This window comes from Papilio machaon, chromosome Z, assembly GCF_912999745.1.
Source record: "Papilio machaon chromosome Z, ilPapMach1.1, whole genome shotgun sequence".
NCBI lineage: Eukaryota > Metazoa > Arthropoda > Insecta > Lepidoptera > Papilionidae > Papilio > Papilio machaon.
In genome coordinates this window covers 4,411,332-4,427,927 of record NC_060016.1, presented here as the reverse complement: position 1 = coordinate 4,427,927, position 16,596 = coordinate 4,411,332, and the positions used below count along the sequence as shown (strand labels likewise).

The following is a 16,596-nucleotide window of genomic DNA, read 5'->3' as shown; positions in this document are numbered from 1 at the left end:
ACTCTGTCATTTTGTGTTGAAAACAAATACAGGAAAAAGGTTTTCAATAAAGACGAGTTTTGGTTGCGCTTCTCCGATAAGCATTTAGTAAACATTGAGGTACTTAAACATTAACTCGTATTACTTCCGCAGTAGGTCAGATGGCAAATTTAGGTAAGTTCAAACTGACCTATGTTTTAAACTTAAATTAATTGCATTCTAACCACTGTTACCACTCGTGTGAGTTACATCATTGTAACAATTTTATCCATACATTATCTAAACATTAGATTGTAAAGTGTTTAATAATAGAATTTTCTCCTTGTTAATATTATGAAGTATTAAAATTAATCAACTGGTACGGTTGTGAAGAAAAACAGAGTAGGTATATTAGCAAGTACCGTCGTACAAGCGGTATCAATTTTATGAAACGGCTCTACCTCGTCCGTAGTTCTTAATTGCAATTCTCTCAGTGCTGTAACCATTTTTTATTAACTAAAGAATTCAATTCTCTTTGCCTACAAGAAAATGAGTTTCTTTATGCATCTCGGAAAATGTTTTACAAAGGGAGTTGAGATAAGGAATCCAGTTTAGACGCACTTTTCAGTAAATTGGATGTCAACACCAAGAATGTTGTTGAATACAATTAAATAAATATGCGAATAATAAAACAAAAAAATTAGGGTTTAGTTATTATTGTATCGTTATTAAGAAATATAGCTATTTTAGCGTTAAAATATGTAACAGACAATAAAATACGGTTCCATTGTTTTTTAAAAAAAAGCATTCTTTAAAATCTAACGAGGTACATAAAACCTTTTTTTTTTTACACTAAATGACTCATCATTACTAATATTATAAATGCGAAAGTAACTCTGTTCCGTCTGTCTCTCCTGCTTTCACGCCAAAACAACTGAACCGATTAAAATGAAATTTAGTACACAGATAGTCTAGAGCCTGAGAAAGGATATCCAATTTTTAAAGCGAAAAAGGGGTTGAAAGTGGCGGTGGAAATTTGTATGGATGTATCGTCATTTTTGAATGACGATACATCCATACAAATTTCCAATTCAACGTTCAACGTTTGGGAAAGTTTTACCCTCAAGGGTGCAAAATAACAATAGGGAATAGGGAATGAAAGTTTGTATGGGAATATGTAAGCTTTATGGGAATATTTTGTAAGTTTATTATGTTTTGTTGTAATATTTTATAAACACAAATAATAGAAGTAAAATAATAAGCCTAAGTTATTAAAATGCCACCCGATGATTTTTCATAAAATCTTTCATGAACAAACTCGGTCCGTTGCTCGTTTGCCCCCTTCTCCAATAAAAAAAAAAAACTAAAACATAGTGAATTTATCACATACAATAACTTGGTCCTACAATTATAGTTTGTTAGCGTGAACCTAGGTAGACACAAAGCCGTGGAATTACTTAGTTCATCAAGTGAGTAAGCAAGGAAAATGTACGGCAGTGTACGGTGACGTGCTCGTGGCAGTACTCGACATGTGTACAGACTCACCAGTATACTACAGTGTACACAGAACCTTGACGAGTTTACGTTACAAGCCCGTCGTTTGTTCTGTTCAAATTAAGTTATTTTGTTCGCTGGAAAACGACAGCGAACATTATTTTTATATACAATAATCAGTGCCTTTTTACCTATTGATAGTAAATTGGAGCAGAAACGGATCCCTGCCTGGAATAGCTTATAGGCTACTTTTTCTAAAGTCTATACGGACAGATGGTTAGTTGTAATTCCTAAATTTATGATGAGTTTTAAGTGTTATAAAATAATGACATAAGACTTTTTGACTCAAGAACATCAAACCTTGAATTCATAAAAGTTCACGGTTAAGTTAAGTTCATTCTTGAAATTGTGAGTTACATGTTTTTAACCTTATTGTACTAAGGAGTATTACGATGTACTGTTAAAAAATAAAATTTGTGACCTCTTTAAAAACTGTCTAATTTAGCACATATTTTTTGTGTTTTAATATTTGTGCTAAATTATACATTTCTTATAGTGTCAAAAACATTCTGACGAAATGGGTGGGAAAATAATATCCCCGACTGTAACATAAAAATTTAAAAATTATTTAAGTCCTCGGCAAAATCATCAGACTAGCGTAACTATATTTTTATAGAATTACATCGGTTTAAACTCTAATAAAAATAAGCGGTCCGTTTCTATTTTTCACTTGACCTACTTTTCACCTTAGTTCATTTGCTAGATGGAAACGTTTGTGAAGTCCGTTGCAAGCGTCAGAACATTTCACTTGACTGGATACCATGAAGTTTGCTACACTTCGTTGATTGGACATCGTTCACGACCCACATCTTTCTATTTGATTTAACACTTTGAATATAAGATTTTTATTTTGATATTTTGAGTAGCAGTAGCCGCGAATGAAAAAAAAAAGAAAAAGTAGCCTATTATATCTTATTATATTCCCGCATTACAGAATCATATACATCATGTTCCCGAATTATGTTTTTTTTTTGATATTACATACTAACACTTCATTTTTATTAATATGTGTAGATATCGAGAAAAAATTCCATGTAAATTCACGGCCGAATTTGATATCATCTTGTAGAAAGAAAATGCTTCTCTAACTACTTTAATAATTTTATGATCTTGAAAGAGTTAATAGGACTGAAGAGTATTTAAAGTAAAAAAAGAAATTTAATTTAATATGAACGCACTAAAATATGCGGACCAATACCAATAGGAATGCAGGTCCATTGTTTGCAAGACCATGCAATAATAAGCAGATAAATAAATGAATGCACACTCACCTACACAACTGTAAAGTTCCGCAGCACCTCTCAGTAAGCAACCATCCTCTCTGGTTATTCCACTTGTTAAATTGAGACAGAAACAACCATCATCATTGTCCAAGAACCATTCGTTGGCAGAGAACCTGTATCCCGGTATACCCTCGTAGTCAATATCGTACTGATACCGCAGTTCTACGGACCTGTTACACAATAAATTAATATCATTACAAGTTTAAATAGTTTAAAAAAGTAATCCTACGAAAAGAGTTAGCGTATCTTATGAGACCTCTTTTCGAAAGAATGAGTTGATAAGTATGTATGTGACAGAATGTCGATTTCATCCGTTGGACTCCAATATCCTTAACCAGAGCATAACTTATTACATCGACGCCATTCAATTAGGTTGGATATTCTGAATTTGCTAACTTTGTCTCTCTATAGATAACTGATCCCATCGGAGCTATCACTAAATTGAATTTAGGGATTAGCGCTCACAAAGGGACACGTGAAACAGATGTACTTGTGACAAGGGTATTACATGATGATATATATATTAATATAGATAATTGAATGCAAGTTCAAATGCGCCTTTGAGGTTTGTAATTACAGAGATAAGTCTATGAAAAGGGAGATGATGACATGAACATGTGCGTGTGTGTGAACAATTATACTGGTACTGGACATGATTTGTTGGATGGATAGACATTCCATTGTTTTACGGTGTCAGCTCATATATGTCTCCACCGAGGTGCTCGGAGCCCACCCAAAGTAAGGGGTGACTGGGCCATAGTGAACCTCGATGGCCCGGTGCGAATTTTTGTCTAATTACATATCAAAATATTCCTCCAGTAAGCGACAAAGCAACATAATGTATATGTATGTATCTGCAGGTGTATGTTTTATATACCATCTAACGAACAGACATACTACATAAACAGGCAATCTGATAGAAGCAGACGCAACATATAGTAAACACCGCTATCAAAGCGTTCGTTCTGCATTTTCTTTGCATAAATATAAATAAAAACTTTAAACCAACATGGCAGAGTCCAGAAAGTAAACGCCCGTATAAATGAAAACTGTTTTAATTTACACTGAAACATCGAACGCAATCGCTTTGAAGCTGTTTTAAAATGATTTAAAAATAAATAATAACATGAGAGAAATGGGAATTAAATTATTTACTCAAGCCGCTTATATTTTATCGCTAAACTCGTACTGCAACAGTAATACCTTGGATTTCCACTGACAAAGCGCTCGTAGAAAAACACGTATTTATCTTAGTTTTTAAAACAAGAATGAAAGCGATGAAAACATTTTTATGTAAGTGTTACAGCAGGTAAGTATATTAAGTTAATCGGTATTTATCGAACAGAAAGAATAAAATTGATTTCAACGTTCAGTTGCGTTATGTACAAACTTTACTTAGGATATTATGAAATTGTGTTGACTTCCTTGAAATAATAATTTCATGTTTCAATATTGCATACGCTTTTACAAATCGACATTGGACTGGTAATGAAAATTTTAACAGAAACATCGAGGCTTAACTTTAGTAAAAACATAATCCGATTATCGTTGAATTCATTCAAACGTGCAGTATTTAAAATGAGGTATATCAACCACTAGCAATACTCAGGGAGTCATCCCTCCCTCAATCATCCCCCAGGTTAGCGACACCCCTTTAAAATGAATCATACAAATATTTATACAAATGTATTTTGTACGTACCTCATAGAAATGTTCATTAAAATCCTTTGTTTTACTTCAAGCCAATTTGAGTTTGAACTTTGCTTAAAATCTGCTAATTAACGTCGTACATGAATAGATTTGCACAAACATAGCTCGCGGGAAAGCATTTTGCATTCGGTGGAAACGGGTACATGCATTAGTGCTTTCATTTGAAATGACTGCTGAATTTCAAAGCAAATTAATTGCTCTTACTACTTCATATAATATTTATTCATTTATATTCAAAGCTATTCAAAACCTTCTTGATTTGTTATGATCAATATTATCGAAACTTGCTACTTTTAATAGTCAAATATATAGATTTTTTATTTTAGCCAGATCACAAAATGCAGTATTTATTTCGACTGGCCTCTGGTTCCTCAGATGGCTTATCCCTACGATTATGAAGAACATAATCCTACAGAACGCATTCAATTATTCAAACTCATAGTTGGCAACTAAGAGTAGAATAAAGTATTTGTAATGTTGACAATATTAAAACATGAAAGCAATGTTTCTATTGATATGTATTTCAAATGTTTATCGGATTAGAGCATAACAGGTCCCTAAAAGCTAAGCGGATTATAGGATTGAGCATAATAACACTAATGGTCGGACAGACAAAGGAGACTTGCCTGCATATGTCTGTGTTGATGGCGAACAGTGATTTCGTGATATCAACAAATGGATTGTATATACTAGAGTCGGTTCCATTGATCATGTTGCAAACGCTCGGTTTTCCTTCCTCCTCGTCAACCCAATAGTAGAACCGCGACGTTTCATTTAGAGATATGATGCGTCCCAAGTCCTCTGGATTGTTAATACCTCTGTGCACCTTGTACACACTGCTGGGTTGTATTCTCTGCAAAAGAACTATTGTTAACAATATTGCAATTTTTAAATAAAATCAATTGTGAATTTTATCTATCCCTTAATGTTAATTAAATTGGAGTGTCTGTTAATATTAATTATCGAAAAAAAAAACTTATTTAACTAGTATTTGCTTCAAATATGTTCTAAGCTACCTTAACCTAACCATAGAATTGAAATAGAAAATAGGAAAATATTATACATATTCTCAAAGCAATTTTTCTCTCTTGAATTACACATGCAGTCGTTCGGAAATATGGAAAATTCCAAAGGGGTATTTTATAAATTTCTACGTTTACATCGAACATTGTATATGGAATTGATTCAATTCTGCCATGTTATTTTCCTGCTTCTTCCAGGATGCAACTAGTAATATTTATTCAAATAAAATGAAACGTACACAAGTTGTTTTGCAATCGTTCGTAATAATTCCAATCCTAATATTTTATTTTTATTTAACTGGAAAACTGTGTTTTTATAGTTTTCGCAAATAGATAGTGAAAATAATAGTATCAAAATCGCGACTAAAATAAGAACAATTGATAAAGAATAGGGAAGTAAAAGAATAACTCAAAAAAAGTTGAACAAATATAAATAAACAGGAAAAAGAACATATTCTATTCTCTTTTACATTTCCTTTGATAGTTCTTCAGAGTTATACTTAGTTGATTTGAAGTATTAAAGTGAGGCTCAATATTTGAACTATTTTAAGGGACTTGTGTGTTAATTAAAAATACGTGGCTTCAATATCCATCTCATGGTCAACCACTGGCATGTATTAGCTCCAGAATTTAGAACTTTAATTGCTCGCTTCTGTAGCTTCAAATGTAAGCTCGAATCGTTGAATACTTTCCACAAACATCCACTAGAATGTTGAGCATATACGAAAAAATGCGTTGTTGCACTAGAAATTTCAGTTATACAATGCCTCGGGCAAATGACAACTGGTGGATTTGTTTTGGACAGAACATTTTGCAGCTTTTCAAACAAAGGTATTGACTATTCAGAATTGTTTTAAACTTGAATTGAGAGATTGAATATCACAGTGTTTTGATGAAACACGAGTATTTATTTATTAAAGTTTCACTTAGATACGAGTACAAGTAATATCTGGTATTAAAGCTTTAAATGAAATTATAAATCCAAATTGTATATTATTACTAATTTAATACTATTCAGATATAACTTACTGATATAAGAAGGGCAAATATAATAGAACCATCCTCTTGTACAACCAAGTTATTAGAAGTAGCCCCGATGGTTCTAATCTGAGAGCAGACGATGCTAGCAATGAGACCGGGGTTTTCACAGAATCTAATACCATCAAGCAGCAAATCACGGACTTTGACATCGGCTATAGGATTACTATATCTTCCGAACACTCCGGTCATTGCAGAGTTTATGATACCCATTAAGTCGGGAAATGACTTCTCTGCTACTTGTAGAATAAGCTGAAACAATGATGTAGATTTTATACATAACATAAAAACATTTAAAAAAACCATCGGTCACATTTGCAAACAAACATTATATTTTATAAAAGTTTTAATTTTCAATACGCATACGTAATTAACAAAATTTTACTTGCATGCGTGTCAAACTACACATATTATCTAGTGTTTACAACTTGTTACAAGTTCGTGTTGGGACTTCTTCTTACTTATATTATAATTGCGAATGGTTAAATTGATGGATGTTTATTTGAAGGTATCTCCAGAACGGTTCAATGGATCTTGATGAAATTTGGCACAAATGTAGAACGTAGTCTGGAAGAACACATAATCTACTTATTAAGTTTGTTTGTCAACTTAATCACTTGCAGATTACAAAAAGGAAGTTTATGTTAAGGTTCAATTACAAATTACATTGCGGTGATTTCAATTGCTTAACCTTATATAAACCTGCCGTTATAGGCATGACAGAATGAAACTACATTGTATTTTTTATGTTTAACTTATATAAACCTAAACTGTACAATCGTTAACGTATGAAAGTATAATAATAACGTAAACATGAAAGAGACACGTGATAAATGTGATATGGCTCATATTGATCGTGCACATTGTAGCTTACGCTGTCCCGCCCGGACGAGGACGGGGATCACGTTGCTTTTGACACAACCTAGTTAAATACAAAATAAAACTAAAATGTTCGAGATTTAAACCGACTCAAAAATTTTACTTCTTACTAACATTATAAATGTGAATGTTAAGATGATTGGATGGAATCATGGATGTTTGTTAGAAGGAGGTCTCACAAACTGCTAAACAGATCTCACTGAAATTTGAGATAAATGTAGAACATAGTCTCGTAGAACAAATGGGCTACGAATTAAGTTATTTAACACTGCGCGTACAGCTATAAGACAGCTACTACAAATATAGCGAAAGAAATTTGAAAGTGTCATGTGTGTAGTCAGTATTCTGAGATTTAAATTGAGATTGTATTCAGTGGTTTGTATCAAAGGAAAATAGGTGAGAGTAATTTAAGTAATCCAGATTAACGCATATTTATATATTTGGAAGGAGAAAGGGGAAATAAAGTTGTATAATAAAAACGACAATGTAGAACTTAGTTCTAGAACCGATATAAAGTAAAATTTTACCAAGTTGTGGGAAGGATAACTGGCTAACGAACTAGCCTAATATTGATTTTGTTATGAGTAAATCTGTGACAATTTCAAATTAAGCTTATTTCTGAATTGAATACTTCGACATCGAACTGATTTCGCTCAGTCATAATTTTTTTTAGCAACTTAGTGGATTTAAGAAACGGTTCCCAATAGTTTATTTAATCAGTGCATCCAATTTTTGTACACACAATAATCTCGACAGCAATTTATTTTTTACGCGAGCCAAATTAATTTTCATCAATTCCGTAGTCAGATTTTAATTTCACTGAAGTGGTAGCAAATGGATCCCGGCACGAGAGTCGAGCCGATTGGAATCAGCTAGGGCTAGTTAACACCGGATGAATGTAAGCCCCGTCTGAAGAGCGTCAGTGCAAATTAATCTGCTGGCCCTCAACATATGTGAAAGTCATTCACTACAGTGTGTAATGGCCGAAGCGAATAACCTAAAGTTGCATTTTGTATACAACATAGCCATTAAAACGTAAAGCTCTACTTTAGCCTTTATTATTTTATAAGTGAGTTTAGAGGCACCCGCTTGTACACCGATTTAATCACCGTACAAAATTTTAAAAGTAAAGTTTTTAAAGGTATTTAGAACTTTGCTAAAGTACAAATATTTTAGTAGATAATGCTTAAAATATGATGATTTATCTACTATTACACCTGCTGTTACTGTATTTGTTAGTTATTACTACACTAGCTGTCGACCGCAACTCCATCCGCGCGGAATTAAAAAAAAACTTAAGTAGACTATGTGTTCTTCCAGACTGTGTTCTACAAATTTCATCAAAGTCCGTTCAGCCGTTCTGGAGATACCTTCATACAAACATCCATCCATCCACATAAACACTTATAATATTAGTAAGATTGTATGAGGTAAATCCGTATCAAGATATCATCTCTATATAGAAAAAATACAATAATCAACAACATTACAAATTAACATTATGGAAAGCGATTATAACAATAAATTAAATATCCATCGCGTTATTTCCTTGTTTAGCTTTTTAACCTTTATAAAAGTATTACGCGATGAGTAGAACACGGCATTGGTCACGGTAGCGTTACGCATTTGTTTATTAATTAACAGAATAAATTAAGTTTTATGGTGAAGATTTTTAATTAACGTATAATCGAACTAAAATAGCGACCGTTTTGTAATATCTGTTCACAGAAAAAGATTATTAGGATTAAAATGCAATTTATTGTATCTTCATAGAGGTAGGTATATTCCACGGCTCAAAAAGGTGTTTACAAAGAAGGAACTATATCAATAAAATTTACAGATATTGCTTGTTATTTTGACGCGAAATATTTTCATTTTTTTTTTTATTTCTAGTCTATGTTTTTCCTTCACTAAACAGATCAAAAGATAAAATTAGTGTTGCAGTTCAAACGTTTTTTATTACTAGTAAACAAAAATTCAATTTATTTTATCACACGATTCACAAAGCGGAATATTTTGTAGAAAATGCACTGGTATCGTGTTTAGTAGTTTTATTAAACGATAAGGTCCGGTGTCATCATTCCCATTGTTAGAGCGATCGCAAGAATTTATGTTGCAAACACTTCGCAAAACAATTCTAATAAACAAAGAAAAAAATTTATGTATAGTATCGTTTTATTGTAAGATTGTTTTTTTTTTAAATTCCAAATCCCACTTATTTATTTAAGAATTGGAGTACCTAATAGCAACTGGAGTTGTTTTCTTAACAAATTAGTCAATTTACACAGACAAAAGTAGCAATTTTCAATTAAGCGCCATATTCTGATACAAAACAATTAAGTTATTTACAACCAAACTATGTTAACAAAATATCTGTAATATTAATAATTATTCTTCTTCATAATACCCTTCAAGAGTACGATCTGGACAAAGTTATCGAGGGCTCCAATGGACTCCGTTCGACCGAAATATCCAGTAAGTTGTGATGATCAATGGGGGGCACCTTCTACTTTTCTTTTGCAGCCATGTGACGCCCACAGTAAGGCGTAATGGGGGAGACAATGACAGGAGACAATAAAAATATGAGTGCTTACATCATTAAATAAAAATCTTGCTTGGTCACTTGCGAAGCTATTTACGATAAGAACCATATAAATGTATTTATTGATAAACAAGTTACTTTTCTTTTTGTTTATTCCATTGACCTTTAATAAGTGTACATACTAAATGTGTTTGTTTATTTGAAGGTGTTACGTATTAGCTAAAAAATGTTGAATGCCTTGCACACATGCAGAAACTTGTTAACAGCACGAGGTGACTTTTTTGTTTACTCGTGTAATATCTGACCGAAAATATATTAAAGGTTCTATATAATAAATACATAATCTGTATTGTTTTGTCTGATGTAAAAAATAAAATATGAAATAATCAGGTTCAATTTGAGAGCTCAGAATATTAATTTACACTGGCAGTCGCCCGCCACCCCGTCCGCGCGTATTTAAAAATATTTAATTAGTAGCCTATGTGTTCCTGCAGGCTATGTTCTACATATATGCCAAATTTCAGCGAGTTTCACGAAGTCGTTCTGGAGATACCTTGTAACAAACATCTATCTACCCAACCATTCATCGACCTAAACATTCGCATTTATAATATTAGTAAGATTTAATTATATTTTATGTAATAATGTGATTCTATAAACAACTTGTACTCCTTTTTCTGTTATAATTTAATTGGATCTTCGGTTACGTTTTCTTTGGTAAACAATTTTATTGCATAGCACTTAGTTTCATAATACTTCTGCACTTGAAAGGCGGTCGCTCGAGGGAGAAAATCGATGTCTATTTGAAGAGGCAATTACGTGAATCTGCTAACAATATTATTCACTATTTGCTATCGTGCAATAAAATAATAACTCAGCAGCAGCACTTTAGAAATGTGACTAATAAAATTGGAGTGACGTAGAATAAAAATTTAAAAATGGAATTAATATTATGATCACTAGGAATGTAATAAATTATTAATTGTTAAATTTTTATCTGTGATTTTACGTAAGAAAAATGTGCTTTTGAAAATTAACAATTGATTACGAAATGTATGTATGATGTATTACCGTATATTATTAGCTATTAATTTAAAATTCCAACTATTGCTCATTGCGAATTAAACCTTTTACATAAAAAAAAATTAAAAAATTGCTTAAATTGCTTAATGTTCAGTGTTTCATTTGCTTTGTCAACATGTTGCCTCAATATGACATTTGTACCTTAAAATTGAGTATAAATACATTAAAATTAATCACGCCAGCATGTAAAGCCTTTTTAAAGTCGTTTGACTTTGTTTTCTTTTACGCTCTTTTTTCTTAAAATTTTGAGTACAGATAATTATTATTATTTATTTCGCTTTCAAATGATAACATTTTTATGCTCGTCTGTGTATTTATTTCCACTATAAACATTCCCTAGCTTTAGTGTCGTCGCGTCACTTTTAAGTCTCAAGTTTAATTTCTAGGAGTATGAGTGACGACAGGCAATTCTGGCGAAGTACTTTTCAATAGATTATAGGAAATATATATTTTAATTTCTATCTTCTAATAATACGATCAAGACAATTCTTTATTTCTTTTGAACTTTTTGTTGTTTTAGATGAAAATAGCTGTCGCCAGCGACTCTGTCCGCGTGAAACTAAAAACCAAATTAGTAGCCTATGTGTGTTCCTATATGTGTTCTTCCACAAAATATTCTGTGTCTGTACCAAATATTTATTATTCTACCTATAGACAGGATTTTGGTCTACCTAGTTTCACTTCTAATGTACAATTAATATTATTTAATATAGTTTAATATACGTGTTCTCGTATTTGAAATGGTGCAAAAGTTAAAAATGGCTCATTACGCGATTCACTTTATGAAGCGAATGTAATGGCACAGTCTAGGGCCCGCAATGGAGGCTAATTGAATCCCCTTGTAAACCGAGACGCAAATAAAATGACTGAGCTCTCATATATAATTTAATTAAAAGTATTTCCTCGTATAAGGAGTCGAAACATTTAATATATCTATTTAATTTATATCTGATCACGACATATATATCGTGCTCAGATAGAAATAATTTGAATTGTGTTATTATCAATACTATTACAAACTATATATCTAAACTATTATTAAAATAGAGGTATATTAAGACGAGTAGAAAGATGATAATGAACTGAAGTTAATATAAATAGAAAATTAATTTGAAGTATAATTAAACAATACGAGTATATGAGCCGGAGAGAGAGCCGCTGCTGTCGCGATTAGTTCTGACAGAAAATATATATAACTAGCTTTTACCCGCGACTCCGTCCGCGCGGAATATAAAAAAAAAGAAAAAGAAAACGGGGTAAAAATTATCCTATGTCCGTTTCCTGGTTCTAAGCTACCTGCCCACCAATTTTCAGTCAAATCGATTCAGCCGTTCTTGAGTTATAAATGGTGTAACTAACACGACTTTCTTTTATATATATAACTAGCTTTTACCCGCGACTCTGTCCGCGCGGAATAAAAAAAAAAAAAACGGGGTAAAAATTATCCTATGTCCTATTCCTGGTTCTAAGCTACCTGCTCACCAATTTTCAGTCAAATCGATTCAGCCGTTCTTGAGTTATAAATGGTGTAACTAACACGACTTTCTTTTATATATATAACTAGCTTTTACCCGCGACTCTGTCCGCGCGGAATAAAAAAAAAAAAAACGGGGTAAAAATTATCCTATGTCCTATTCCTGGTTCTAAGCTACCTGCTCACCAATTTTCAGTCAAATCGATTCAGCCGTTCTTGAGTTATAAATGGTGTAACTAACACAACTTTCTTTTATATATATAGATATATATAGATGTATATCTCACATGAACTTCTTCGGATCTTGTGACAATTTTTGACATTGACAGAGGATGCTAGTAAGCTGTTATAAATTAGTTTGACTTATGCCCACCGAGTAGAGACCTTCTCGGTCTACAACCATGGTTCATATGATCATTTTAACAATCAAAATTTGTAAGACAAGAATATAACAATAATAATAGTAAAAATGTTATTTGATCAGTTATTAAATAGAACAGGATATTGTACAATAAGGTCGCTTCGACTGTACGGGCAAATGGATTTGTGACCGCAAATCCAGAGCGCTGATTGCAATAGCGGTTTAGTCCTATCACAGGGATTGTCGTAATGATTGAGACATTATAATTAACTAATCGTTGGTTTCTGAAACCAGAATCTCTGCATAAAATCGTTAACTTTGATGTAACAATATGTTTTAACGATGATTTTGGTCTTAGAAACAAACGGTAAGTTATTACAATGACAATAATTTTTTCATTTAATTTATACATTTGACACTTCGGGTAGAATATGTAAAGAATGACATCTCATTCTTCAAACTCGTTTCTATTTCAGATAAACGTGGTAATGGTAGTGGTCGTAATGGAATTGTGTCTTCCTTGTGTCTGTCTGGTAGCAGGTAGTAACAAAATGTTTATTTAATATTTGTATTTACAAAATATGAGTAACCTTTCCATTTTATAAACTTTGACCTTGCATACGACAAGACAAACAGATTTAGCAGGGTGATACTTCTTAGAATTCATAAAGTATATACTTATAACAAATTTAAAACCGCATACAAAATACTTGTAAATTTACAACGTGTCTCAAAAGGTCAAGGTTGAACACGTTGTCTTTATTAATAACTAGCTGTCGCCCGCGACTCCGTGTGCGCGGAAGTAAAGAAAATCTTCATAAGTTGCCTATGTGTTCTTCCAAACTATGTGCTACAAGTATGCACATTTTCATCGAAATCCGTTGAGCCGTTCTGAAGATACCTTCAAACATCCATCCATCCATCCGTCCATCCAAACATTCGCATTTATAATATTAGTAAGATATGCCAATTATGAAAATAAACATATAATAATATAAGAATTAAACAGAGATCAGAATGCGCATAAGTATAAGGCGCCAGTCTTAATATATGCTAATGACTTTAATATTATCTTTAACTATAAATTATTCGTAATAAAAAACAACTTTTGTAAATATTGCTTTATTATCAAATAAAGAGCGCATCCAACTTTCATTTAATTACTTGGATGATAAGTATGTTTGTAAATAATTCGAAACAGTTATTTATCATTGAAAGGAAAGATTACTTATTGTAGACTAAACAATATTATTGTTGAAATAATAATATGCGCAGCTTGTGTCAGAAACTTATTCGTAAACAATTATTTTTAAACACTTTTTAGGTCCGACTAACAAAATATCGACCAGACTTTTCGCAGATATGTATGAGTACTAAATACTTTGACCAAATACGAGGTAATTTGTATACTTTCTTGGAGTGTTGTAACCTATGCTACGCTTAAGTAGATTTCTAGGTATGGTATATACTTTTATCAATCACAAAGAAAACGAAATTTAAAAAGATTCAACTAAAATTTTATGTAGAATATAAAATTATACATGGAAACCCGAGCAAAGTCATTCCTGCACTGGAATTCAGTTCATCTTATCGATTACTTGTTATCGACATTTCAAAACCGCGTGCAAGTTAAGCGGATATAATGCGGAATCTGCACCTCGAATATTTCGTTACGATGAAAATGTAAAGGAACTCTTTGAGATCCTCTCCAACGTTCGATCGCTGTTGAAAGAGGACGCTTTATTTACATATTTTCTGCGAAAAGTGAATTCCTCAATTGCATTCGTATTTGCCTCGATACTCCAGCATTCGATACTAAATATTAAACATTTATCGCTCGCTTTGAAGAAATTACTCGAGCAGAATAAAATGCGGACGTCAAAAAAATTGTTTCGTGCTTAGCGAAACATCTATTAAAACTTCTGCGAAGACCAAAGTATTTACTGCTGAGGTACAAGTATTTGCTTGTGTCTCAATATTTTAACAACGTCTTTAAAGTTCAATTCATGTAGAGTTTATTTCACCAATTTTACATAAAATTAATATTTAACCTAAGCTATACTAGGACAATAGAATAGACAAAATCTCATATTGCAAATAAGCAATTATTTTATATGTGACTTATATATCAGTCTCGAGAATGATTTTATCTAGGTAAAAGAAAAGTCGAGAATGGAGCCTCTTCAGAGAGGTTCTTACTGTCAGCCACCGGCTGTGCGCTCAACTGACAATTACTTATTGTGCAGCTACCATTGTCCATAAAGTGTGTTTTTATAAATTACTTTATAATTATTTCATTTTTATCACTTACTAAAACCTCATCAAAGATTGATTTTTGCATAAGGTTATTTATTGAGATGTGACTGAGATGTGATAAAGGTTATACTGTCACATTGTCATCACTCACATTCTCTTTGAATAAAACAGAGAGTATGTGTCAAAATATGCCGTCAAAACCTCAAATAAGACATCGCGTGTGACTATTAACCTTGTTTCAATTCGATGCATAATCGGGAGGCAAAAATAAATGGTCGGCCTGCAATAGATGGAGTCAAAGGAGCTAATATATCACTGGATATTGATAGACCGCAACATGCACTAGTATCACACGAGTTACAGAGTCCTTATTGCCCTTAGTTTATGAGAAAACTGAAAAGCAAAAGGAACGAACAAAAAGGATGTGCAAGAAATAGAATGCAATTAAAACGATCCTAGAAACGAGACTAGATTGAAACGTTGTGTGTTTGCATTTTCCTAGGATTAATTTTAAGCATCATCATTTGTAACATCTTGTTTATTAGGAAGAAATGTAATAGAAGATTCTGATTGCTTCCAGTGAAATTAAACAGTGGAGATATCAAATTGTTCTACCAAATTTTTTTAATTATTCTGAAATTTCATTCCTAAAAGTGAAACGTTGGAAAAATTTTAGTTCATTGCAGAGTAAAATACTTTGTACAAATTTTGTAAAATTTAATTCGAAGTGCAATAGGATTTTCGAAAATTTAAATACTTTAAATTATATTGAATATTAATAAAATTTCGCTAAGCGACCAAAGCAGCGCAATGATGCTGAAATCAGGATTTTAGTCTGGTTATTTTTTCCCAGTGTAATTATATCGCGAATAATTATTTGAAGTACATATTTATGATATTATAATGGTCAATGGCTTCTTAAACACAGCCGAGGATTTGTCATTTACCATTGATGGCAGACAACAGGATAAATATGAGAAATAGAAATATGAGTTGCGTTGTGGCCGGCTTGCGGGCTAGACGCGTCTAATAAACACAAATTATTAACGAAAATATAAAATAAGTGCCAATCGAAAAAAGACCTTAATGTGTAAGTGTTAGTAACTAATTTAGTGAGATTACGTGATAAGACTTAAAACTATTTACTGTCGAGTTGTTTACTACTTCAGCCGTCGGTGAACAAAAGAATCTATTGAATGGCTCATCGCTGTGACTCGATTAGTGCTAATCTAACTTAACTTCAAACGATTAGCGTTAAAGTGCATTTTTGTTTATACCATATCAAAATGAGTTTACTGGGATCAACAAGTAAATGTGGCGGATCGCAACCTGACTTGACAAAATCTAGTGAGGGTGGTAAAATCATGGATAAACCACAAATCACGTTTCGTAAGCGTAAGGAATCGGAGCCTGACCTTAGAATGAAGGAAGAATTT

General features: G+C 32.4%; 1 protein-coding gene across 1 annotated transcript in view; it reads right to left on the bottom strand.

Moving 5' to 3' along the window:
- LOC106717229 (sensory neuron membrane protein 2) overlaps nucleotides 1-16,596 on the bottom strand; it is a 52,311-nt gene that overhangs the window by 21,925 nt on the left and 13,790 nt on the right. The window contains exons 4-6 of the mRNA XM_014510971.2: nucleotides 6,557-6,817; nucleotides 5,132-5,358; nucleotides 2,784-2,965 (exon numbers count right to left, since the gene is read on the bottom strand). Coding sequence (XP_014366457.2) covers nucleotides 2,784-2,965; nucleotides 5,132-5,358; nucleotides 6,557-6,817 — 670 coding nt within the window. The remainder of the gene's footprint in view (nucleotides 1-2,783; nucleotides 2,966-5,131; nucleotides 5,359-6,556; nucleotides 6,818-16,596) is intronic.